Raw genomic sequence first — 25982 nt, forward strand, 5'->3', positions numbered from 1 at the left:
GCCCCCTGCCTCTTCTCTCCCTGAGCGCCTGTTTCACTCCTTCCCCCTTTCCCCTTTCACCTCCCATAACCTCCTCCCACTTCCATTAAGCCTCTGGGTCACGCCTCTTGGCTTTAACCGTTATCCAATCCCGTTAACTTGCTCTTCTCCAGCCCCTCTTCTCATTGGTCCCCACGCTCCTCTATCCCCGCACGTGGTCCTGAGCGACGGCGTCTCCCACCTGTGACCGCTGGAGGGCGGGATATCCGGCGGCGCGCAGCCCAATAAGCACGCACCGGCCGGCGGCCCAAGCGGCCGCCCCCGCCCTCTTCGTTCCCCGCTCCCGCCCCCGGCTTCTCCTCCCGCTGCTGCTGCCGCCGCCGCCGCCGCCGCCGCCGCCGTCGCCGCCGCCGCCGCCGCTGCCACTGCCGCCGCCGCTTCCTGCGGCCTGGGCTTCCCGCCGCCAGCATGCCGCACGCCTTCAAGCCCGGGGACTTGGTATTCGCCAAGATGAAGGGCTACCCGCACTGGCCGGCCCGGGTGAGGCCGCGCGGGAGACGTGCCAGGCGGGGGGGTGGGGTGGGCAGTGACCCCGGCCTGTGGGACCGCGCACCAGGGGCCTGGGGACCTTGAGCTTGAGGGACCTTCGTGCCTGGCGGTCTGGGGGTCTCGGCCCTGAAGTACCTGCACGCTGGGTAGTCTGGAAGTCCCGGGCCTCAGGGGCCCCGGGGACGAGGGGAACCCTGGGCTTGGAGGACTTTGGGGGACTGGGGTCCCTGGGCCTGGGGCACCTGCGCGTCGGAGGCCCGGGGGGACCCCAGACATGAGGGACCCGCGCGTCGGAGGTCTGGGGGGTCCCGGGACCGACGGACTCGCGAGACTTGAGGTCTGGAGGTCCCGGGCGTGCGGGGGGCCTGCACGTTGGGGGTCCCAGAGCTCAGTGATGTGGGATTTGAGGAACCTTGGGGCCTGAGGGGGCAGGGTTCAAATTTGAGGAAGGTTGGTGAGTGTGTGGGGAGAAAAGAAATGGGATTTGAGGAGATGGATCAAATTGGTGGGAAGGGGGAGCCTCAGACTGAAGGACTTGGTTGGGGAGGTCATGAGAATCCAAGTTTTGAGGGGCTGGAGGCCCAGGGCCACGTGTGAGGATGGCTAGGGATGAGGGGCGCAGTAAGGGAGAAAGGTTGAGGGCCAAGTCTGAGGGAGGCCAGGGCTGGGGTGTTGCTTATAATGTCACTGGACTTGAGAGGACTTGATCTGATAATGCCCGGAGCATCAGGGACCAGAGTATTAGAATAAGATTTGTTTGGGGGACAGCCCGCCCAAGAGCCTGGTGGAGGAGGCTGGTTGGGGCATGGAGTGGAGGGAGAGCTTGGAGTGGGGTGGTCCTCCCAATGCTTGAATCAGCGACCAGCCCCTCATGGGGGCTCTAGCCCAAGAGAGAGAGAGCATCTGAGGGAAGGGGATTGGGCCAAAGGGACTTTGGGGATCCCCTTTGGAGGAAGCTGGGACCCAGATAGTCTGAGCGGTCCAAGTCTGAAGGGTAGTCCTGAGCATGGGGTCCCTTATATCTGCAGAGTGGAATTCCAGGCACTGTCCGGGGCAGGCCAGTGAGGAGGAGGGATCCCCCTGTCTTAGGGCTAAAGCTGCTCAGTGCTGAGGTTGGTGGAATAGGCACAGTAGGACTGAAGGAATTTGGGGGGTGGGGGTGTGAGGCCCAGGAAGCAGCAGGGGGCAGTGGAAGTTTCGGCTGGAGTAGAAGTGTGGGCATTGCTTGGGCTGTTCCCGTCGGATGGTTGGAGATTTCAGCCTGGACCCTCCCTCCCCCTGGGTGGAAGTGAGCAGAAGGGTATCACTTGGAGCTGGGGGTTTGGGTGCAGGGAGGCGGTCACAGCATGCCGGGAGGGGCTCAGGGGCCACTGATCAGGCACCCTGAGAGCAGTTGGGTGCTGGTGCTGCTGCTAGGTTGTGTGGGCCGCAGGCTCAGAGGTGGGTCGTGGGTGAGGCCAGAGCGTAAGATGACCTGGAAGGCATGCTGGGCTGGGCCTCAGGGTGATGGAGTTTGGGGATGCTCCTGCGTGGGAGTGGGATGCTTGGGATGGATGCCGGAGGCCCACAGCCCTGGGCTAAGGACTTTGAAAAGTAGCCCAGAGAACTGAGGAAGGAAGCAGGGGGAGGGGGGCAGGCAAGATCCCAGCAGCCACCAGGCTTTGAGGAGGATGGTAAGGAATTAATGGGACCAGAGGATCTGCTCTAACCTGATCTGGTCACGTTATTTTTTTGGAGGACACCAGAGTGATGAAACTTTATGGGCACTTCCCTTCTTCCCAGAGTACCAGCTTCTCCTTCTCCGCCCCCTCTCCAGCCTGCTCTCTTAAGCCCTGAACGTTTCCAAGCACCTGATTGGAAGTGAAGGGGCCGCTAGCCTCCTGTGGGGAGGTGACTGACAGCTGCCGGAGCCCATGGGCCTGTAGGGAGAGGGTGGGACTTCCTGGATGCTCAGGGCCTGTCTCCTGCAGCCCACCCCCCATCCTCTGCATCCTTGGAACTGCCAGCTGCAGCCTCTGGGAGACCCGACCACTGATCCCCTCTTAGCTGGAGGGTGTCCTGTGGGAGGGTCCTGGGAGTTCATGGAAGCTGAGCTTGGCTGCTTCCTCTGGCTGCTCAGAGGACCGTTTTTGGCTTTGCTCAGGTGAAGCACCTATCTTGGGGGCAGACAGAGCACCCTGGTGGGGGAGGGGACAGGTATGCAATGCGGGGGTGCACAGAAGACTGCAGATGCCTGCCTGGAAGGGATGCATCTCCTAGGTTGAAGGCTCCCCTCCTCCTGGCATGCTTTCCCTCAAGTGACTTGTCTGACTTCTGGGTGGTTTCTTTGGTCAGTGGGTAAAGCCACCCCCTCACCGGTCTCTCACTGCAGATTGACGATATCGCTGACGGTGCCGTGAAGCCCCCTCCCAACAAGTACCCCATCTTCTTCTTTGGTACACACGAAACGTAAGTGTCCCTGCCGGGTGTGATTATTTTCCCCCTGGTGCCTCCCGAGGTGGCCGGGCTTACCCAGGACTGGCCGCGGTTCCTCCCTCCAGAGCCTTCCTGGGACCCAAGGACCTCTTTCCCTACGACAAGTGGAAAGATAAGTACGGGAAGCCCAACAAGAGGAAAGGCTTCAATGAGGGACTGTGGGAGATCCAGAACAACCCCCACGCCAGCTACAGCGCCCCTCTGGTGAGTGCCTGCGGGGGGGAGGCTGGCAGGGCATCTGCGAAGGCCGTGCTTGTGTGTGCTGGGGACCAGAGGTGGCCGTCGCGCTGGGCCTCTGGAGTAGGGATCCAGCCCTGGGTGCTGCTGATCAGTCGCACGTGGCGATGTTGAGCCTTGTCCCTGGCCCCTACCCCCTCGGTACCAGCAGCCCCCGCCCCACTCCAGTCACGACCACCAGGCATGTCCTCGGACATCGCCTGGCATCCCCTGGGTGGGGCGGAGGGGTGCAGGCTCACCCCTGGTGAGACCCACTGCTTTAGGATTAGCCTGAGTTTATAACTGTCGTTAGAGCTCTCATAAAACCTTTTGTTTTCTAAGGAAAACTTTTTTTTTTCAGCAAAATCCCACACTTCTGCCATTACTGCCAGAGTTTAGACTCAGAAAAGGGCAGCGCTTAGTAATTGTGAGGGTTCTCGCTTAGGTGGGAAAAATATGCCAAGAATCAGAGGTGACATCTCAGAAGAGAATTGGTGTCTGGAAACATTCAGGGGAAGGAAAGGATCTAGAAAAATCGAAGTTGAATTCATGAAAAGTCCTGAAAGGCCGTGGAAGGATAGCAGAAGGGTGCTTGCTTTGGCTGTTTCGGGGTGAGATGCAGATCAGGGGACCCTGGCCAGGAGATCTCTGCTCCGCTGTGAATCACCGCTTTTGGGGTTTCTGTGGCTGGCGCAGGGAGGCAGAGTAGCCTGGCCTCAGGTTGGCCGGAAGTGAACTGACCGAGAGGGCAGAGCTTGGCCGCTGGGGAGGAAGAGCACTTCCGGCAGGGCCCATGTGGGGGGAGGCGGGAGCTGCAGAGAGTCTGGTTTGTGCGCTCGAAGGACCGGGTGTTTCTGTAAGGCCTGGTCCTGCTTGAGGACTTCGGGTCTTGAGATGGTCTGGGTGTGCGTCTTCTGCGGCTCCGTCTGCCCGCTGATCCGGCAAGGCGCTCCTGTAGCGACACCTGCCATGTGCCACATGCCGTTCTGGGGACCAGGAATCCACGATGACTCAGACACACTTCTTGCTTCTCAGGAGCTCACAGCCCAGAATTCGGGGTTCTCTCAACAGATGGGCCAGGTTCACGTTTGGTGCACGTTGGAGGCGCTTGACTTTTACCTCCCGTGAAGAGTCTGGGAGACGGTCCCCCTGCTTTGATGCCCCGTGCTTGCATGTCCCCACCTTGGGTAAAAGGATCGGAAGATCTTTAAGGTAGTTGAGTCTCATGAGATCCTTTTCTGGCCCCAGCTCAAGTTCCGTTTAGTTACGTCCTGAGCATACTGTCTCCCGGTGAATCATCGCACCGTTTAATATTTATTGCACACCCACAGCTTGCTCAGGACAGCGTAGATGCCTGCCCTCGAGGAAATAAAGCTCAAATGATGTGATCTCGACATTAACACAGCTCCGTACAGACTCCCCATGTTGAAAAGTAGCTCTGAGCATGAGAGCTTTTCACTGCCGTTTGGTTCTTTAACAAGTCTGTGCCTCCAAGTGGAGCATCAATTTAGAATGCGGATTCTGGGCCCCAGCCCTCAAGGTTTGGGTGTAGTTTAGGGCTGAGGCCTGGGAACCTTGGGCCGTTTCTTCCCACACATTATCCTAGATGCTTCTGAGGGAGCCAGTCCACAGGCAGGCTTTTAGAAGCATCACTTTATGGGTACCTAAGCAGTCTCTTTTTTCATCCTTGAAGTTCGCAGTTTATTTTTACATTTCGAGTGGGAATACAGACCCGTGGTACAGAATCGGGAAGGTATGAAAGGGACACGCAGTGAACAGTTCGTCCTGCTTCCCAGTCACTGTGTTCCCATTTTTCTCGAGACAGGCACAGCTACCTTGTACATCCTTCCAAGAGTCTTCATGTAAGATCCTGTGTCGCTTTCTTTTTTAAAGCTTATAATTCTCTATGTTATTCCCTCAATAGCATATCTTGACCAATGGTTCACGTCATTACACAGAGAGCAGCCTCATTTTTTCCCTGTTTTATAACTTTATTCGGCAATCAGCAGTTAGTTCTCATCCACGTTAACTGTAGATTTTTTTCAAAGTGGTGACAGGCACGTAGGGACCAGCGTAGAGCTCGTTCGGTGAACCCCCGTGCTGCACCTGGCTTCGGTACAGCGCATTCCTTAACCTTTGGCACAGATGGCTTTGTCTAGCCTGGTTTCGGGGTACACACCTGAAGTCCCATCTCCTTCATGGCCAACGTCCGGACCTCTTTGAGGGCCCTAGGGGCATGCTTCTTGAAACCCACTCGGTGAGTGCGCTTGCAGACACTGGTGGTGTGTTCTCTAGTCACCACCTTGGTGACGGCGGAAGGACCCTTCGCACCACCCTTCTTTGTGGGAGCCGCTCTGCAGGGGCCCATTCTTTTCGACAGCCTTAGCTCAGCTGGTGCTCCCACGAGGAGTGTCCGGCAGGGCCTGTTCCCACATCCCTGCCAAGCCAGGAGGTGAGAAGTGGTATCTCGGTGTGGTTCCAGCGTCGTCTTTGGGCCCACATGGCAATCTTGAGAGTGGGTGGCCCGGTGGCATCTTTTCCATTGTGCAGATGAGCAAACCGAGGCCCAGAGAGTTTGCCTGACTGCCCGGAGAGACCCGGCTGGAATCCGAGACCTCTTAGACCCGGACCAGGGTATTTTGATGTTCAGGGCCAGATCACCCTCTGGGGACCGTCCCCGGCCCCACACGCTCAGTGCCAGGGCACCCCTCCTTGGTAACCAAAATGTCTCTAGACATTGGCAAATACCCCACCTCCCCCGGGGGACAAAAATCACCCCTGGTTAAGGACCACTGACCGAGAAGGATTCCAGTTGGCGCATCCTGGTTACTGACATGGAAAGAGGTGAGGACACCTGCCCCAGGGCCTCAAGCTCGTGGCAGCTGAGCTGGGCCCGAAACCCAGGCCCCCTGCCTCCCGGGCTGAAATTCTTTTCCTTCCGGCTGATAGAAGCTGTGGCGGGGGCACGAGGAGGAGGAAGGCCCAGAAAATAACCTCCGCACAGTGTGACCTGGGGTGAGCCCTGTTGTGTGGGCGCCTGGTCCTGGGTTCGCGGCCTGGCTCTACCATTTGCTCACTGTTGTACCTTGGGAGTTGCCCCCACCCCTCTGAGCCTCAGTTTCCTCATCTAAAACAGAAGCCCATGGTCGCACCAGCTTCTCTCAGGGTCACGGGAAGAATCCAGTGGGCAAATCCGCAGCCGGTACCCAGCACAGTTACGCGCAGGTGCGAGGCAGTAGCTGGGAACCAGGACAGGCTACATTTGACCTTCCCTTTCTACCTCAGCCACCACCAGACCCGTTAAGACGGTGAGAGAAATGAGTGCCTATCTCAGCCACTGGGTGTCGGGATGATTGGGTTTGGGGTTGGCTGGCCCTCGGCTTTACTTCCTGGTTCCCTTCTGTGTTGCCAGCGTCCCTCCCTGTCCCCCAGACTTCTCCACGCGGATCGGATTTCCCAAAACTTTGCAGGCAGGCACTTAGGTCCCATGGGCCAAGCCCAGATCAGAGTTCTTGGCTTCACCCACAAGCACAGTGCAGGGCAAGTCACTTACCTTCCGAGAGACTCAGTTTCCCTAGTCGTGGTCCATGGCCAGTCTCTTGAACGGGTCGCAGAGGCACAAATCAGAAGTGAGGAGGGTTGAATGAGCACCAGCTGTGTGCAGGGCCTGGGCTTAGTGGCCAGGGCGGACTGTCTTCATCCTGGCTCTCTCACTCACTTGCTGTGTGATCTTGAGTTGTCACACTGCCTTTTTCTTCACCTGCAAAATGAGGATGACAGCTCCCGCTCCTTACACAGAGAGAAATGACCAGCTCGGTGTCTGGTGGCTCTTACTTGACTGACGCTGGCTCTTACTGCCATGATGCTGACCCTTCCCCCTGCAAAAGATCCTTGGACTAGCCGGTTAGTCACTTACTCGCCAAGTGACAAACGGGATAGTACCTGCCTTTTCTACTCACCAGGGACGCCCCCCACCCGCCCTGGAGGGGAGGTGATAGAAATCCACCATGAAGATGTGATTCCTCTAACGTTTTTTGCTTGGGGCTTGACCTCTTTAGTGCTGTGCATTTTGATCTTGTCAAACATACAAACGGGGTGCCGCCCTGCTTTAAGGGCCCTTGGTCACAATGACTCAAGGGACACAGGAGGTGTTTGGCGCTGAGCTGCGAGGTCCTGTCAACGCCTGGTTCTCATTTTTGTCGCTTGTTAGAGATTGTGGTGAAGGCTGGCGCTCATGACTTTGACTTCTCGGTGGGGGACACCAGTGAGCGTGGAGTGGGGAGGAACGGGCTGAGTCCCCTCCCCCGCCCAGCCCAGCTCTGGCACCCACATTTCCACCCCCTTCTGTGCGTTTCCACTGCGATGTGCTGCCGAGATCCGGCCGCAGCCTCTGTCCGGCCGTGCGTGACCCCTCTCCCCACCCCCGTCGGCCATGCTGACCCCGCTTCTCCCTGCCCCTCACTCTGGTCCCACATCGTGTGGCCCCAGAGGCTTCTCTCGAGTCCTCCTGTGCCCTTTTGGTCCTTACTTTTTCCTCGTCCAGCATGCATGCCCTGCTCCGATCTATTGAACCTCAACTGTCATCAGGCCAAGAGAATGTGGCTTTTTTTGGTAATGTCCTTTTTAAAAATTGGGATGCAATTCGCATAACAAAAGTTATCATTTTAAAGCGTACACTAGAGTGGTTTTAGTGTGTTCACAGTATCGTGCAACTGTCACTACCATCTGATTCCAAAACATTCCCATCACCCCCTAAAGACACCCCCCCTTTCCATCAGTAGTCACCTCAGTTCTTTCTCCCAACTAGGAACTGCTAATCACCTTTCTGTTTTGATGAATTTGCGTTTTCTGGACGTTTCATACGAATTAAATTGTGCATTCGACCCTCGCGTCTGGCTTCTCTCATGGAGCGTGTTTCAGGGTCCGGCCGCGTAGTGGCAAGTGTGGGTGCGTCACCCTTTTCTCTGGCTGACTGACTAGTGCTCCGTCCTGGAGCTACCTGCACTTGACTCGTTCCTCAGTACATAGACATTTGGGTTGTTTCCAGAGAATGTGGTTTTTAAGAATCTCAGTCTCTCTCTTTTTTAAAAGAAAAACAAATTCATTATTTAGAAAAGAAGCACACACCGCGAAATAACCCTGTCAACTTTCACGCACGGGCTTGGCCGGGCACCCGGGGAGAGGTGGTGGTGCCCCCCGTGCCATGCTGTCACTGCGTTTACTTGTCTGTCTCCCCATGAGACTGTGAGCTCCCCGGGGGCAGGGACCCCGTGTAACGCGTCCCTAGCCCCAGCACGGGGCCGGGCACGCAGTAGGTATTCTGTGACGTTCCTTAGGTATTGACTGAGCGATGCTTGAATACGACCAGGACCAGTTTCCTCTCACAAACATAGAACACCTGAAACAAGTTTAAAAAGACCCGAGAAATCTGCTCGGTCCCCTCAGGCCGCGCTCACTCTTGCCTGATCCTGACCCTGACCCTGACCTGGACCCGGCCTAACCCCCCGACCCGCACGCCCCTCTCTTACTGTTTGCTTCTCCGTCACCACTCCCGGGGGCAGGGACCGTGCCCTGTTCACATCTGTGCCCTCACCACCTACCTGGCATATGCTTGGCACCCCGCAGCTGCTCACAGATGACGCGTGTGTAAATGAGCCTGGCAGTGTGGCTCGCACACAAGAAGCACCATATAAATGTTTGCTATTTTTGTGGCTGTCACTGTCTGGGCATTTGGCGTAAAACAGAAATAACAGCCTTGAAGTTCAAGCCCAGAGGTATTGCCTTAGGTTAAGTTCCTCCTCTTAATTATGAGAATAATAAAAATAATGATAAATAATGATAACAATAAGCACGCCTTGATGGACCTCCTGCCAGTCTGGGCACTGTCCTGAGTGCATCAGACGCCACTCGTGTCTCATCCCTGCGAGGCCAAAACGCTGGCGTACCCGTTGCTCCAGTGTGGACACGGAGGCACAGAAACGTCCAGGCTTGGGCCGTGAATCCTGCAGCCTTTGCCTCCCAGCCCCCACCACACGTCTGCCCATCTCGGCCTCCCCGTCAGTTCTCAGGGCTTTCTGGACCTCACTTCCCCCAGTAGGAAAGCGTGGAGGCTGGACCCTGACATTGAGACCTGCCGCCGGTGGGTACTGTCCCCTGGGTTGCCGTCCTGGTCGGGGAACCCACCCAAGCCTGAGAGTGACTCAGTCTTTGCTCCCCGCCCCCTAGCCGGTGAGTTCCTCTGACAGCGAGGCCCCCGAAGCTGATCCGGCAGGTGGGAGTGAGGACGACGAGGCCCGGGGGGTCATGGCTGTCACAGCTGTGACCGCCGCAGCCACCAGCGACAGGATGGAGAGCGACTCGGACTCGGACAAGAGCAGCGAGAACAGTGGCCTGAAACGGAAGGCGTCAGCCTTGAAGGTAGGCGTGGGTAGGGCGGGGCAGGCGCCCCTGACCTGTGTGGGGCGCTCTTGGCCTGTCGGGGATCGGCAGCCTACTGATGCGCCCCTCCCAGCTCTTCCTCCTCCCACCCCGAGGTGGCATCTCGCAGCCTACTCTCCCTCCCTGACTTTTTTTTTAAGTGTGCATTTTAACCCATTTCCCGTTTAGAAAAAAACGAGTGCAACTCGCTGCCAGCGTTAATTTAATTTTACATAAACGCTCTTTGAGGCCGAAGCATATCTGTTTTTTAACGTGAAAATAAAATATAAAAACTGTTCTTGGAGTTATTTCTAAACAGTTTGTTGCTAATCCTAATGTAACAAATGTGTGCGTACATCGCATTCATCAAACGAATCTTCGGCTGACAATCGAGAACGATGTTAAATTAACAGCACGTGTCGGAACGCTACGTTTTCTAGGATTTGATATTTTCAGCGATCGAGCATTGCTGTATTTTGTAACTGGAAATACCACTAGTGGAAACAGAATGCTGTAAACAGAACGATGCCATTTGTTTTCAAAGAATACCCGTATGTGAGAGCGATGTGAAAATAATAATGAACGCGAGATAGTTCGTGGCAGACTTTGGGGGAGTGGTCAGGACCGGCGTCCGTGAGTTATCTCGGGGCAAACGCTGCAGCTGCCAGCGAGTGTTCTCGGGCCAAATGGGAAATGGGTTTAAAAAAATTGAGGTTTCATTCATATACCATGAAATTTGCTTTTTCAAAGTATATATAATTCAGTGGTATTAAGTACATTCACAGAATTGTGCAGCCGTCACCACTGTCTAATTCCAGTATATTCTACCACCCCCAAAATAAGCCCTGTCCACATTAGCAGTCACCCCCAGGCCCCTGCCCAGCCCCTGGCAGCCGCGAACACACTTCCCGTCTCTGTGGACGTGCTCGTTTTGGACATTTCACATTAATGGAATCACACACTGTGTGGCCTTTCATGTCTGGCTTCTCACTGATCTTCGTGTGTTCAAGTTGTAGCGAGTCAGTGCTTCACTCATTTTCATGGCCGAGTAATATTCCAGTGTGTGGACGGACCACGTTTTGTCTACACACTCGTCTGTTGACGGCCATTTGGGTTGTCTCTTCCATGTTTTGGCCACCGTAAATAATGCTTCCGTGAATGTCAGCGTGTACGCTTCTGTGTGGGTGTCTGTTTCCAGTTCTGTTGGATGTATTTTCTTTCCTGGTTTTATTTTTCCTCCTCTGCCTTTTGACTGCTTCTAAATATTCAAGTGCAAAATAAAAGGACCAAGACCTCGCAGCAAATTCTTTTGATAGAGTAAGGCGTTCTTTTTATTATTTTTAAAAATAATGTTTGCTATTGGTTACAGTGACCGTAAGCCATGCTCATTGTACATAAGCTTAGAAGAGGCACAAAACAAAGAAACCAGTTGAAAATACCCTTGCTGTCTGAGGGGATTCTGCGCCACTGGCTTTAGAAACATCCTGATGTGTCTCGGTGCTCATTGTGCCTCGCATGGGTGTGTGCGTGCACGTGCGCAGTACAGATTGGCATTACGTACATACGTACAATATGTCTCGTGTTTGTGCCCCATCTGATATTATGAGCATTTTCTTATCATTAAATTTTTTAAGACGTCAGTGGTGGAGGAAGTAGTCTATGACGTGGACGAATCCTAATCAGTGTGTTATTAAGATTGTCGGGCATTTGGTTTCCTCGCAACTTTTTATGATTTATGCCTGGTATTGTCTTTTAAAAGTCCCCGTTATTTCTGTCGTTAGAGAAGTTAAACAGAAATTTGTAGAAAACGAACACCCCTACCCCCCTTTAGAGCGATCACTATTTATAGGTTGATAATATATTCAGATATATTTGCCTAACTTTGCATTAAGCAAGTATAAGGTTTTATTATAATACTTCTTAACAGCACTGGGGAGGAATTTAAAGACCTTGTCACACGCGACCCTGCCACACTGACATCGTCGGTGCTTCATTCCCCAGTCTGTGGGGGTGCGGTCTTCAAATTCATCTTCTCTGATGGCCGCATGGAGGGTCTCTTTTTGTCAGGGTTTGACGCAGACCCCTGCCACCAGCCCTTGTGGGGCGGGGCCCTGCGGCTGGGCACGGCCTGCCTGCCACCCCGGCTTCCTTTTCCTCTCTGGCCGTGCCAAGCTTTCTTCCACCCCAGGGGCTTTGTGCTGGCTGTTGCCTCGGCCCAGAAGGCCCCCCACGGGTCTGGTCCCGGCCCCGGCCCCGGCCCCGCAGGCGTTGCGGTGCTCTCCCCGCCGGCCCCTGCAAGGCACCGCCCACTGCTCTCCACAAGGCTCGCTCCTCGCTCAGCTCCCTAACGCTTCCGGTTCTCCTGAGGAGAGAGAAGTTGCGCTGAGGTAGAGGCCTCATCCCTCAGTGGCATGTCACCGAGCATGACAAAGTACCCTAGACCGGGGAGCTTAAACGACAGACATTTACTCATAATTCGGGAGGCCAGGTGTCTGAGATCCAGGTGCTGGCAGGGCTGGTGCCTCCTGAAGCCTCTGTCCTTGGCGTGTAGACGGCCGTCTCCCTGTGTTCTCACGTGCTGGTCCCTGCGCGAGTCTGTGTCCCGATCTCGTCTTACAAGGACGCCAGTCATACTGGAATAGGGCCCAGCCCAGTGATCTTATTTGAACTTAATGACCTCTATAAAGACCCCATCTCCAAATGCAGTCACATCCTGAGGTCCTGGGGGACGTAATTTAGCCCATGACACTGTGGCCTTGGGAGGGGCAGGGACGTGCTTGGGAAGCAGTGCTTAAGAGAAGGAGCGAGTCTCGGCTGTGACAGAATAGAAGCTGTGTGCGTCAACAGATGCCGTGATAGGGACGCTGGCCGTGACTGGGCGCAGGTGCGTTTCCGAAGCTCAGGCCTCTGCCGCCTCATCCTTCCTGAGAATTCTGAGTTGGCCTCGTGGGGCGGGCATGCGCCCGTGCATCCCCCCCCTGAGCCTGTGTTCAGGGTCTCGTGCCTGCATAGATACGTTGCAGTCTTAAATTTCTTTATCGAGGTGAAATTCTTATAACCAGAGGAACTATTCTGAAAGGTACAGCTCGTGGCGTTTACCAGTTCACAGTGTTGTGTGACCACCATCGCTGTTTCCAAAACAAGTGCAGCTGTGTTTTTCTGGGGAAAAGATCTCTGGTTTGTTTTTTTCTCTCTCTCTCTCTCTTTTTTTAACCTCAGTAAAATATACATAACGCGAAATGTACCGTCTTCACTATTTTTAAGTGCACAATTCAGTGGCATTAGCACATTCACGTTGTTTCACCTGTCCCCACCGTCCGTCTCCTGAACTCTCTCGTCATCCCAAACTGATACTCTGTCCCCATGACACTCACCTCCTCCCTCCCCCAGCCCCTGGCCCCACCATCTACTTCCCGTCTCTATAGATCTGACTCCCCTAAGGATCTCCTATGAGTGGGATCACATAGTATTTGTCCCTTTGTGACTCACTCATTTCACTCACTCATTTCATCTCAGGGTTCAAGATCTCTGGTTTTTGTCAGATTCTAAAAGGGTCACTACTGCCCCCACAAAGGTTCCTGAAGCTCGGCCCCGGGCTGACAGGGGTCAGAGGGCAGACAGCTCTGCCAGGTGCATGGGCCTCGGGTGCTGATCGGTTCGGGTTGCTCCCCTGCAGATGTCAGCCTCCAAACGAGCCCGGAAGGCTTCCAGCGACCTCGACCAGGCCAGCATGTCCCCGTCCGAAGAGGAGAACTCGGAAAGCTCGTCCGAGTCAGAGAAGACCAGCGACCAGGTGAGCAGGTGGTCGGCTCCTCGGGTGGGTGCTCGGGTGGGGGCCGAGCAGCGGGCGGCCGGGGGTTCCTGCTCACTCCCTTCTGTCCACCAGGACTTCACCCCTGAGAAGAAAGCCGTGGTCCGGGCTCCACGGCGTGGCCCCTTGGCAGGACGGAAGAAAAAGGTAGAGGTGTTTTGGTTTTCTGTTCTCCGTGCTCGCCTGGGAGACACTCCTAGAGCGTCTCTCCAAGGTCACCAGCCACTGTCCGTGGTTAGAGTCTGGTCCCTTTTGGAGGAGGACGGGTCATGGGCTACTAGGAGACCCCAGGGGACTGCTGACTCCCACCTCTGGCCTCCATGATGGCCTCAGCCCGTAGTTTCCGAGCGGCACTGTGCAGAGCATGTGCCTGGTCAGGCGACAGCCTGGCTGCCACTGCTGGGGTCCCAGTCCCGGCTGTGGAAGGGAGCGAGGCCCTCCTGGGTGCCCGTGTGAGGGAGAGAACATGTGGGTGTTGTGTGTGTGCGTGTACGAGCATGTCACATGCATGTACGACTGTGTTGTGTACATGCATCACGTGTTGATGTAAGCATGTTATATGTGCTTGTACACGTATAAAGACGTGTGGTGTGGGCATGTGTACGACCATGTTTGGCCCGCGTGAGAATCACGAATAAGTTGTGTACGAGCCTGTGCGTTAGGCACGTGTATGAGTGCACGAGCACATCTGTGCACGCATGTGTGAGTATGTGTTACATGTCAACATGCGTGCATACACACAGTGTGCCCAGGCGAGCCGGGGACAGAGACTGTGCAGGAGAGCAGCTCATGCGGTTGGCTCTCCAGGCAGGATGTTGTGGCCTTAATGAGCCCTTGCCACCGGGAAGGCATCGCGTGTGTCATCTGCCCCCGCGTCGTCTGCCCCCGTACTCGTCCAAGTGGGGAGTCACGCACGGTGACCACGGTGCAGGCTCAGGCCGCTAAAGGCACAGCCAGGGCTGCCTGTGATGCTAGGCCTGAAGGAAGCGTTTCTGATTTAGGGGGTGCGGGTTCTTGCGGGTCAGGGGCTGCAGGGGGCACTGGGCCTGCCCTCACTTCTGCACCTCGGCCTCTCCCAGAAGCCGCCCTCGGCCTCCGACTCAGACTCCAAACCAGAATCCGAAGGGGCCAAGGGAGAGCCGGCGGCCGTGGCCAGGTCGGCCTCCTGCTCCTCCTCGTCGGCCTCCTCGTCATCCTCCTCGGACTCGGACGTGTCGGTGAAGAAACCCACGCGGGGCAGGAAGCCAGGTAGGATCGCCGACGCCGGCCCTGAGCCGGTGCCCGGGGGCCCTGGCGTGCCTGCAGGACGGCGCAGAGAAGGCCACCTCGTCCTCCCTTTGTCCTCCCTTCGTCCTCCCTTTTCATAGCCGAGAAGCCTCCTCCAAAACCCCGTGGGCGGAAACCGAAGCCCGAGCGGCCGCCGAGCACCTCCAGCAGCGACAGGTAGCGATGGGCGGGGCCGCGGGAGGGCCTGGCGCGGTCGCCCTGAGGACGGCCCCGCTGAGCGGCTGCTCCCGCAGTGACAGCGACGAGGTGGACCGCATCAGCGAGTGGAAGCGCAGGGACGAGCAGCGGCGCCGGGAGCTGGAGGCCCGCAGGCGCCGGGAGCAGGAGGAGGAGCTGCGCCGGCTGCGGGAGCGGGAGCAGGAGGAGAAGGAGGAGAAGGGGCGGCGGCGCGAGCAGGCGGAGCGCGGGGACGCCCTGCGCGGGGGCAGCGGGGCCAGCAGCGCCGACGAGCTCAGGGACGAGGACCAGCCCGTCAGGAAGCAGCGCGTCCGGAAGGGCCGGGCTCGGGGGCCGCAGTCCTCCTCCGACTCGGAGGCTGAGGCCGAACTGGACAGGGAGGTGCGTTTCCGCCGGGTGGGGTCTCAGGGCCGAGGGGGCCATGTGGGCGGGCGGTGGCCCAAGGGGCTTCTCCCTAACGGCTGCGCCTTCGGCCAGCTCGTCTGCCCACGTCTGCTGTGCTCTGGACGCTGTTCTGGGGACTGGGGTGCGCCCCGTGGAGCCGGGGGCCCGGGGGTGCGCCCTTGGAGCAGCGGGCGGCACCCGGAGACTTCCACTAGGAGGCGCCGAGCCCCAGGGCAGGGGGTGTGGAGGCACCAGGACGGGCTCGGGTGCTGCTTGGCCGCACAGCGTTCAGTGCTCAGGCGAAGGAAACATGGAGGACCCAAAGCGCGGGCTGCAGGGGTTTCCATTTTAAACGGGGCAGACTCCCCCTCCCCCCAAAACAAAGCTGTTGAGAAGGTGATGCTTAAATAGAAATCTGAAAGAAGTAAGAGGTGATCTGGGAAGATATTTGGGGGATAAGCAGCCTGGGCTGAGTGCACAGCCTGCAAAGGTCCTGGGGCAGGACTGGGCTGGCGGGTGGAGGGCAGCCAGGAGGCCTGTGCTGAGAGAGTCAGGGGGCGGGGGGAGGGTGGGGAGGGCAGGTCGCAGGGCTCATGCGCACAGGGGACTTGGGCTTTCACCCAGGGGAGATGGGGGCCCGGAGGGCTGTGGACAGAGGCGGGGCCTGACTCAGGGCCACATGTGTTCTCTGGCTGCTGTGGAGGGACACCTTGTGGGATGAGCACGGAAGCAGTTAGGAGGACTGTGCTGCTGACCGTGGACAGTGGTGACCATCAGGAACCCAGTGGTTCTGTGGGCCTGGCAGTCCCCCCTCACCCTCGTAGTGCAGTCCGGCCTGAATCGAAGGGTCTCGCCTCCCAGGCCCATCATGTTCTGGACAGTTCTGGACAGCTTGGGCTCCCACTTGCTGTGTGGATGGGGGAAGCCGGCAACACCCTGGTCTCCCCTGTAACACTCGCTTTCGTCTCAAAGGGGGAACCGAGTCCCCCGCCACAGGAAGCGTCCTGCTCGGCATTGGCAGGTGGAATGTACGGGCCTGCCCGCTGTTGGGTGGTCCTCTCAGGGCCTGAGGAGCTGCTGCCGGGGTCGGGCTGGACCTGGGCGGCCTTCTTCCGATCCCATCCCGTCCCCCAGCTCCCAGCAGTGCGGAAGGGGCGGCAGGAAGTGCCGTGCTGGATCTCCAGGGGGTTCGGGCAAGCCCCCACCACTCCAGCCCTTTTTCGCTGCTGCTGCAGGCAAAGAAGTCAGCTAAGAAGTTGCAGCAACAAAGCACGGAGCCCGCGAGGAGACCCAGCCAGAAGGAGAAGAGAGGGCGCCCCGAGGAGAAGCCCCGAGCCAGGTCAGCACCCACTCGGCCTCTCCTTCCACAGCTCCCCAGGGAGCCCTGCCTGTGCCACGCCGGTCCCAGGCCCTCAGCCTCCTGGGGACCGTTCACCCCTCATGGGAGGGGCCTGGCTTCCAAATTCCGCCTGGGGGACAGGCCCAGCTGAAGTGTTCCCTGTTCCAGTACTGTGGGCCTCGAGTGGGTGGGGCCAGGGATGCTGCTCAGACCCCCGCAGTGCCCAGAGTGACCCTGTCCCAATGTCAGCAGGGCCGAGTGGAGGAGCTGTCCCCCAGGCCAGCAGGTCTCAGACTTTTCAAGTCCGAAGCCCACCAGTGTGGGGGGACAGCTCTTGCCGTTTTTAAGTACTGTCCGAGCCATCGGGTAGAACCCGCCCACCAGGAACTTGGCAGCAGACCGTCGAGTAGAGTGTGGGTCTGGGCCTGTGGCGGCGAGCACTGCCGGCGTTTCCCGGCGTCCTGTCGAGGGCATTTTAATATCACTCGCCAGGTTTTACGTACTGGCCACTAATCCTCAGCCCCGTGTGAAAACAAAGGAGATTCTGGGATCTCACTTGGTTTGGTCGCCCCAGCCAGAGGAAGGGCTAACATCAGTGGTCGCCTCAGGCGCCTGCCCTAGACCAGGTCACCATGGCCCCGACCCCTCCTCCCAGCTTTTGGGGCCTCCGAAGATTTCCTTCTGCAGCCTGGGCCTTGGTAGAGAGGACGGTGGTGGCCAAGGCAGGGCAGCCTCATGGATAGGTTGGTCCGAGGTCTGAAGAGGATGATGATTCTTCACAGGCCCGCGAAGGTAGAGCGAACCCGGAAGCGATCAGAAGGGTTCACACCGGAAAGGAAGGTCGAGAAGAAGAAAGGTGAGGGCCCAGCTGCCCCGGTCGCCACCCAAGGTCTTGCAGCCTGAGGTCGCTGGGATCGGGTCGGGGAAGGTCGCTTCTGTCACCGCTGCAGTGGTCAGGCGGGTCTTCTGGCCACAGCTGGTGTGGGGGCCTTCACCGCCCACTCAGGCCCAGGACACGTGTTTTCTCCCTTGGCCCCAGAACCTTCCGTGGAGGAGAAGCTGCAGAAGCTGCACAGCGAGATCAAGTTCGCCCTGAAGGTCGATAACCCGGTGAGACCCTCCTGGGGGCCGTGGGGAGCCACTTCCCCTGAGCCGAGCAGTCCCCCCACTTCTAGAGCCTCCTTAGAAGTCTCCAGGAACCAAGGCAAATCGAGAGTCCCTCCCGGTGGGGGTCCTTGTTTCCATTATGTGTCCCGCAGCTGAAGGACATCCTGGGGTGCAGTGCTCGGTGTTTCCACGAGGTGGCGCTGTGGGCAGGCTCCAGGTGTCCTTCTTGCCATCCCTAGGGTCCCATGTCACAGAGCCCTCCCTGCAGGGAGAGCCCTTGGGTGTCCTTCCACTTGTTGGGCCTCCTAGGTGCTGTCCTTCCTCACTCTGTTCCTTACCCCCCACCGTGCAGGACGTGAAGAGGTGTCTGAACGCACTGGAGGAGCTAGGGACCCTGCAGGTGACCTCGCATATCCTCCAGAAGAACACGGATGTGGTGGCCACGTTGAAAAAGGTGCGACGGAAGCCTGAGGTGGGCGGGGCTGGGGGTCGGAGGGTCCCGGCAGGCCAAGGTCTGCTCAGGGCGTCCGGGTTCCTGACCAGTGGGTTGGCTAGCGGGAGCTCCGGTGTCCAGGGGAGGTGCCATGGGGATGGCAGCCGGAGGGAGGGCCTCGGGCCGGGGGGCGAGGCCAGTGGCGCTTCCTGAGCCAGGGCTCTCGGTGGCCAGATCCGCCGTTACAAGGCCAACAAGGAGGTGATGGAGAAGGCCGCGGAAGTCTATACCCGGCTCAAGTCGAGGGTCCTGGGACCAAAGATTGAGGCCATCCAGAAGGCGGCCAGGACCGGGGCCGAGAAGGAGCGCACCGAGGCGGAGAAGGCCGAGGCGGCGCTGGGTGGAGAGGAGCCCGCCTCGGAGAGGGCGGAGGATGAGGCCAGTGCCGGTGAGGAGCTGGGCGCGGCGGGCCGGGCCCCTCAACCCAGATGGCGGGGGTGGCGTGGCCTGTCGGTGTTCTCTGGGCAGGCCCGGCTCTGTCCCCGAGGCATCTGGGGCCTGGTGCACGCACACGCTTACGCTGCCGGTGGGCTCGGGGCACTCAGCCAGGTAGAGGAGGGGGCCGGGCGTGTGCAGGCTGGGTGTGCGTGAGCTCTCCTGGGAGGCACAGGCCTTGGGCTGCACCCAGAGGGCCACGGCTGGGCTGAGAGGAGGAAGAGGACATCTCTGGCAGAGACAGTGGCCTCTGGGAGCAGGATTGTGTTTCTTCCTGCTGGGGTCACCTGGTCCTGATAACAGGTACTTGGTTGGAGCAGCCCCTCAGACTGGCATCAGGTTGGCTTGGCTAAAACTTCAGCAGCCTGAGGGACAGCCTGGAGGAGGTGTCTCCCTATTTCTGTCCCAGCCTCCGCCACTCATTTACTGCCCCGCCCCCCCTTCTTCAGGGGCCTGGGCTGGCCGTAGAAACACGTGCAGCCAGCCCTGGCCTGATGGAGCTGACAGCCCCCATGTGACTGGGAGGCACAGAGGTGGAGGTGACTGTGGGTGCATGGGGCCAGGGACCGTATGGAAGATTGAGGGTCCCCTGTCCCAAAGCCAGCTCGCTTTCTTGTTCGTTCTCAGCGGGAAGGGTCAAGGGTCCCGGACAATAGCTCCACAGTTTCCCACACGCCTTGTTCCCCGTCCCCCAGATCTCTCAGCCTCAGTGAATGGCGAGGCCACATCCCAGAAGGGCGGGAGCATGGAGGACAAGGAGCAGGAGGAAGGACAGAACTCGGAAGAGGGGCCAGTGGGGGGCTCCTCCGAAGACCTGCTGCACAACGAGTAAGTGTCAGCAGGGGCTGTGGTAGTCGGGGTGACTTCTAAGAGGGTGCCCTGATATCTGACTTGCTCCCAGTCTGCTGCTCCTCCTGGGCAGGGTCCCAGGGACTTTGCCTTGACGTGTTGGCCTGCCACTCCCCGGAGCAACTGACCCCAGGGCCTCTCTTGGAGGATGCTCTGGGAACCTGAGCTGACCGGGGCCAGGTGCAGGCAGGCTCTGTCACAGGCACTCTCGAGTCTGCCACGCAGCGACGCACAGGGCGCACCCACCGTGCCGGGCACGGCAGCGGGGGCGTAGGGCGTAGGGCGTTGGGCCTGTCGGTGGGGTCTGGAGCTGGGTGGACGGACCGGATGGCCGCCCGCTCACCGCCCCATGCTGTGCTCCGCCTGCAGCGTGCGGGAGGGCCCCGACCTGGATGGGCCTGGGCAGGACCGGCAGGAGCGTGAGAGGGTGCACGTGGACTCTGAGTCCCTGGACGACGAGGACAGCTGAGCCCCGGGCAGCCCGGCGGCCAGGCCCGCGCATCACGTAGGTGCCCGTGAGCCTGCCCACTCCTTCCCGGCTGCCCAGGGAGCCAAGAACTGTGGGGGAGATGCTGTGCTCTTTATTTGTATTCGTTCCTCTGGGTTTTTTTCTTGCCTAATTTCTGTGATTTCCGACCGACACAAAATGACTATAAAGGGTTTTTTTTTTAATGAAAAAAAATTACTTTTATTGGCTTGGTTTTCTGGCATTATTGGTGAAGCTAAGCTGAGACTGGGGAGAGGTCTGTCGCTGTCAAGGGCCTGTTTCGGGACAAAGGTTTGAGGCCGCGGTGTCACCACGTAGGGTGGACGTGAGCTTGGCTGTAACGTTGCCGCCGGTCCAGCAGGGCTGACAGGCAAGGAGCGGGGCGGCAGCAAGACCATCCCGCAAATAAAAAAGGAGAAATAAAACCCTCTGAACTTCACGGCTCAGGTGGAGGCTGTGGTTTGATCGTCCTGGGCTTGGCTGCCCAGGGCCCAGGCAGGGGGAGCAGAAGGGCCGGGCGGGCCGAGCCAGACGGGGTCCACCGTGTGTTCCCAGGAAGCCGCGGCCTTGCTCAGCCGCTGACTCGGCCGATCCCTGTCCCGCCCAGGCTGCAGGTGGCGCTGGGACGCCTGCTGCCAGTCCCAGCTCAGCCAGTTCCGTGCGCTCGGGCCACGGAGTGTGCTCCGGGCCACCTGTTGTCCTCGCATGTTCCAAGAGCAAAGCGCTGAGGACGGGCCTCGCCGTGTGACCTTGGCCAGGCAGCACTCCCACCACTCTGGGATCCTCGTTCCTCCCCTGGATAAGCGGTGACGTGATTCCAGCCTCAAAACTGTCATGTGGATTCAGAGGTGGGACGTGTGTGATCCCCTGCCAGGTGTCAGCACGTGGCGGTTGCTGATTGAACAGTGGTCTCTCCTATGTGTCCCCCCATACCCTGGCCGAGCCCATCCATCTCAGCTGCGAGGGGGACTTCCTGAGCCCTGGCTCCCCCTCCCTGCCCACCCCTCCATTTGGTTTGGCTGGACTTGAAGTGACTTCAAGTCACTGTGCTGGATTTCTGGGAACGGCCGTGTTCTCGGTGTCACCACCTCGGATGACGTCCCTCGATGGAGACCGAGGGAGGAAAGGCTCAGCAGTTTCCCTAACTTGTTCCCGTGTCACACCGGGCGCCAGCACCCCCCACCCCCGCCCGCCCAGCCAGACCCCCCTCCCAGGCCCCCAACAGCAGGGTTCTCTGAGAGAGAAGGGAGAGCCAGCCGCCTGTCTTTGAGCTTGGAGCACTGGTCATTTCTGGGAACAGGGTGCAGCCCAGGGGTATTTTGATCGCCCCGTGAGGGATGTGGCCAGTTGGGGAGCTGTCTGGGCAGGTGTGGGCTTGATGCCTGGGCCGCTGGGGGTCTGATGCACGGCTCGCAGCTGGGGGAGGGCAGTGGCAGCGAGGGAGTGTCTCTTGGGTGGGCATCCTGAATTTTCACATGGCGGGGCCAGGGCGGGGGGCTTGGACCTCTGTGTCTGGGAAGGCGGAGGCGGTCGAAACCTCCCCAGACCCTGGCTGGTCCCCAGCCTGGGGTGCACAGCCGAGACCCCAGCAATCGTCGAGCGCATCTCGCCACGCACCCCCTTGGGCCCTGCTCCCTGTGGGGGAGCCCCGTTATCCCCCCATGGCTCTGGGAGCCACAGAAGTGCCTCTCCGGGACCCTGTCAGGATGGCTTCGCCGTGGCAGGCATGTGGGCGTGTGGAGGAGGTAGGAAGGGACTCGTTTTGTAGTCCATCCCCTCACTCCCAAACAGTGCAGTCCCCAAGGCGGGTGCTTGCAAAGCCCCGGGGGTGGGGGAGAGATGTGTGGCCACTGGCGGCTTTGTCCTCACGAAGCCCCCTTCTCTTGGCCACACCGGGGTCAACAGAGGCGGTGGGAGCCAGCCTCGGGATGGCCGTTCTGGTGCTAAGGGCTGCGGTGGATGCTTTCAGAATGAGGATGGAGCGGGAGCACCTGCTAAGCTGGCAGCCAGAAGCCCAGACTGTGGGCCAGGAATCCTCCCCAGAGATGGCGGGGCTCCTAGTGGCTGGTGTGGAGTGGAGAACCTTCTAGGCACATTTCATTTCTTTTTCCTAAAGGCGTGCTGGCTGCAGTGAAGGCTCTCTGTCAGTGATGGTCTTAGCAAGCCGGGGCGCCTAGGCCGGGCCCAGGGCCAGCCGTGCTCGGGGCAGAGAGGTGGGCGGGGTAGGCCCGGGACCGGGGAGTGGCACACTCGATGCGGAAAGTCCCTACTGCCCCGACCGGCACCAGCCAGGCCACCCACTGGGGCCCAGAGCTTTGGGGACTTGGGGCTGGGGAGGCTCCACAGGGGACCTACAGCTGCTGCCCACTGGGGTGAAGGGCGAAGGGCCCCACTAGCCAGCTGAGCGGGGGCCTGTGCTGCACGCTCACCAGCAGCTGCTCCAGCCCCCGCCAGGCCTGGACAACGCCGGCATGGCTCTGGGCCAGGCGTTCAGCCGGCAGCTCCGAGATGGAGCCAGCAGAGGAGACGAGGCCGTAGAGCTCGCAGAGGCTGTGCCGTGCCCACCCGACCTGCTGCTGGAGTTCGGCAGGCAGACCCTGGAGGCCGGAGGCCAGGGTGCTGTAGGCAACATGGAGCTGCTGGATGAAGCCGCGGGCCCTGGACAGTGCGCCGGCATCCGGCACCTGAGCAGGAGAGAGTAGGTGAGCAGGGCCTGGGGGCTGGGAGGGGGCCACACCCCAGGAGCCTCGGCCCCCCACTCCCACCCCTGATCACACCTCCCGCTGCCCTCCTGGAGCCTACATGGCCTTTTCAGTCTGGAAAGAGCCCAGCAGAGAACTGATGACTCCGGCCGGGGCCTGCCGCACACTGCCAGGTGTGGGGCGACAGGCTAGGCGGGCGCCCCCGCCTGGCCCGGACCTTCTATCTAGACCTGCCTGTGGCGAGGTAGAGAGGCCACAGCTTTAGAGCCAGCTGTGCCACGATGGGCTTGTCTTCTTTTGTAAAGAGGCCATAACCCAGATTCCCCGTGAGGCCTTCAGAGAGATCCACTCACAGTGTCACTGGGATGTGTCACGTGCAGCTCAGAGCCCTCATGGCTCATGGCTCCCCCGTGCTCTACCATGGCCTGCACGGGCTGCCCCAGCCCAGGGCGCCTCCGTGCTCATCTGCCGGCACCCCACCTCGCTCTGCGCATCACCGGACCCCACGCCCCTGGGCTCCCCCTATCCTGTCCCCGTGGCCTTCACTGCACCCTGTCACGCCGGCCGCCCTTCCACTCCGCTCTCACGGTCCCCGTTTCTCCCCATCTCTGCCCCCCGCCTGCATGGCTCTGAGCCTCACGGTGCAGCTCGGGGGGACGCCCCCCTCCCGGCCCAGACCTTCCTCGCACCCCGCTGTCTGTAAGTACAGCAGCCCTTCGTCACAGTCTCCCTCTCCACGGTTTCAGTTCCCGTGGCCAGTCATAGTCTGAAAATGTTACATGGAAAATTCCAGAAAAACTCATCAGCTTTAAATGGCGCACTATTCTGAATCGTGTGACGAAATCTCTCATCATCCAGCTCCGTCCCACCCTAGAACTCCTCCCTTTGTCCAGTGTCCCCACGCTGTGGACGTTCCCCGCCCGTTAATCAGTTATCAGAGCAGCTATTGGGGTGTCAGAGTGCTTGTGTTCAAAGCACCCTTATTTTACCTCATGCCATGTTCTAATTGATCTGTTTTGTTATTAGTTATTGTTAATCTCGTGATGCCTCAATTATAAATTAAACTTCATCATAAGGACGTACGTATAGGAAAATTATGGTGAATATAGGGTTCAGTACTGTCTGCGGTTTCGAGCACCCACTGGGGGTCTTGGAATGCGCCCCTGTGGGTAGGGGGCCGACTGTATTTGGTCTGGTCCTCCTCACCCTCTGGGACACAAGCCCCATGGGAGCGGTCCGTGGCCATTGTCGTGGCTGCTGGGCATCGTCCGCGTGGCACCCACACGCTTGTCTCGTCTGGTCAGGACACAGCGATGGGAAAGCCGTGCAGGGGCTGAGGGAGGCGCCTGGGGAGGGGAAGACTCACCGCCCTAAAGGAGTCCTCGAGCCGGGCCAGAGCCTCCCTGGCCTGGAACTGGCCGTGCTGCAGGTGGCTCAGGGCATGCTCGAAAGCCCGCTGGCGGAAGCCGGGGGTCAGGTCGCCCAGACGCATGAAGTAGCTGCCCTGGTCGGCCGCGGGCATCCTGGGCCCAAGCTGAGCGGCTGCCAACTGAGCTGAAAGGGAAGACGCGGTCACTGAATCCGAGAGGCCCCTCAGGGCATCCAGGGCTTGGGCTGGACAGACGATGAGCCCCCACTGGAAGCTGGGGCCCAGCCCGTCCTGTTCTCACCTTGTTCCTCGGCAGTCATGGGGTGAAAGATCTCCCCCAGTCCCTCCAGCTCGTCCTGGGGCATCGCGGAGCCTGTGGCTCCTTCACAGCCACGTGTCGTGGCCACGCACCTTGCTTCCTCCACGCCCCGGGTGGCCTCTGGTGTGAATGACATCACAGCAGAGACGACGCCCTGGCTAGCGGCAGTGACTTCCCCAGCAAGGTCCAGGCCTGCACAGAGAGCTTCTGGGGAGCTGCAGACCCTGTAAGACAGATCTGCCTGGGAGCTGGGGACAGCTTGTTCTCTACATTTGTCGGGGGCCCTGCCATGGATGAGTCCACCACAGGTGTCCTCAATACCAAGTAACCAATTTTGGGTTGTGCCCTGGCCACACTGCATGGACCCCGTGGCCACACCCAGCCCCGTGGACACCGCGTCTTTGGTACCAGCCAGGACGGTCTTCGAGGTGTCCATGCCGGTCTGGACGGCACCCTTGGCCACGTTCATTGCCCCGGTGAGCCCCATGTACACTGTGTCTTTGGTGCCAGTCAGGAGGGTCTTGCTGGTGTCCACTCCAGTCTGGACAGCGCCCTTGGCCACATCCATGGCCCCGGGGTGAGCCCCAGACACTGTGTCCTGGTGCCAGTCAGAACGGTCTTGTTGGTGTCCACTCCAGTCTGGACGGCACCCTGGCCACGCCTCATATTCCCCTCCCCAGTGAGTCCCGCGGGGATCGTGTCTTTGGTACCAGTCAGATGGTCTTTGAGGTATCCACTCAGTCTGACAGCGCCTTGGCCAATGCCTCATGGTCTCCTCGGGAGCCCTCAGACACTGTGTCCTTGGTGCCAGTCAGAACGGTCTTGCTGGCGTCCACCCAGTCTGGACAACGCCCTTGGCCACGTTCATGGCCCCGGTGAGCCCCGTGGACACTGTGTCTTTGGTACCAGCCAAGACAGTCTTCGAGGTGTCCACTCCAGTCTGGACTGCACCTTTGGCCATTTTCATTGCCCCGGTGAGCCCTGTGGACACTGTGTCTTTGGTGCCAGTCAGGAGGGTCTTGCTGGTGTCCACTCCCGTCTGGACGGCGCCCTTGGCCACGTTCATGGCCCCGGTGAGCCCCGTGGACACTGTGTCCTTGGTGCCAGTCAGGAGGGTCTTGCTGGTGTCCACTCCTGTCTGAACAGTATCCTTGGTCACATTCATGGCCCCAGTGAGTCCCTTGGACACCATGTCTTTAGAACCAGCCAGGATGGTCTTTGAGGTGTCCACTCCTGTCTGGACAGCACCCTTGGCCACATCCATGGCCCCAGTGAGCCCTGTGGACACTGTGTCTTTGGTGCCAGTCAGGAGAGTCTTGCTTGTGTCCACTCCAGTCTGGACTGCACCTTTGGCCATGTTCATTGCCCCGGTGAGCCCCGTGGACACTGTGTCCTTGGTGCCAGTCAGGAGGGTCTTGCTGGTGTCCACTCCTGTCTGAACAGTATCCTTGGTCACATTCATGGCCCCAGTGAGTCCCTTGGACACCATGTCTTTAGAACCAGCCAGGATGGTCTTTGAGGTGTCCACTCCTGTCTGGACAGCACCCTTGGCCACATCCATGGCCCCAGTGAGCCCTGTGGACACTG

General features: G+C 59.2%; 2 protein-coding genes across 7 annotated transcripts in view; one reads left to right on the forward strand and one right to left on the reverse strand.

Moving 5' to 3' along the window:
- Positions 1-349: 349 nt before the first annotated feature.
- HDGFL2 (HDGF like 2) lies at positions 350-20209 on the forward strand. The gene is made up of 16 exons (XM_039878391.1): positions 350-519; positions 2900-2976; positions 3069-3207; positions 9445-9636; positions 13313-13429; positions 13523-13594; positions 14527-14695; positions 14815-14890; positions 14968-15292; positions 16531-16634; positions 17417-17490; positions 17674-17744; positions 18094-18195; positions 18409-18622; positions 19365-19497; positions 19888-20209. The coding sequence occupies exons 1-16, from the start codon at positions 448-450 to the stop codon at positions 19985-19987; spliced, it is 2037 nt and encodes a 678-aa protein (XP_039734325.1). The 5' UTR covers positions 350-447; the 3' UTR covers positions 19988-20209.
- Positions 20210-21255: 1046 nt separating this feature from the next.
- The window catches only part of PLIN4 (perilipin 4), a 10288-nt gene continuing 5561 nt past the window's right edge, over positions 21256-25982 (reverse strand). Inside the window, exons 6-9 of one of the 6 annotated variants that reach the window (XM_039878394.1) lie at positions 25249-25711; positions 24378-24948; positions 24074-24261; positions 21256-22689 (exon numbers count right to left, since the gene is read on the reverse strand). In XM_039878394.1, the coding sequence (XP_039734328.1) occupies positions 22357-22689; positions 24074-24261; positions 24378-24948; positions 25249-25711 (1555 nt within the window). In that variant the 3' untranslated portion in view covers positions 21256-22356. Of the gene's footprint in view, positions 22690-24073; positions 24262-24377; positions 24972-25248; positions 25712-25982 lie in introns of all 6 variants that reach the window. The other 5 variants (XM_039878392.1, XM_039878393.1, XM_039878398.1 and 2 more) reach the window with 5 other exon arrangements.

Source organism: Pteropus medius, unplaced genomic scaffold (assembly GCF_902729225.1).
Source record: "Pteropus medius unplaced genomic scaffold, Ma_sr-lr_union100, whole genome shotgun sequence".
Taxonomy (NCBI): Eukaryota; Metazoa; Chordata; class Mammalia; order Chiroptera; family Pteropodidae; genus Pteropus; species Pteropus medius.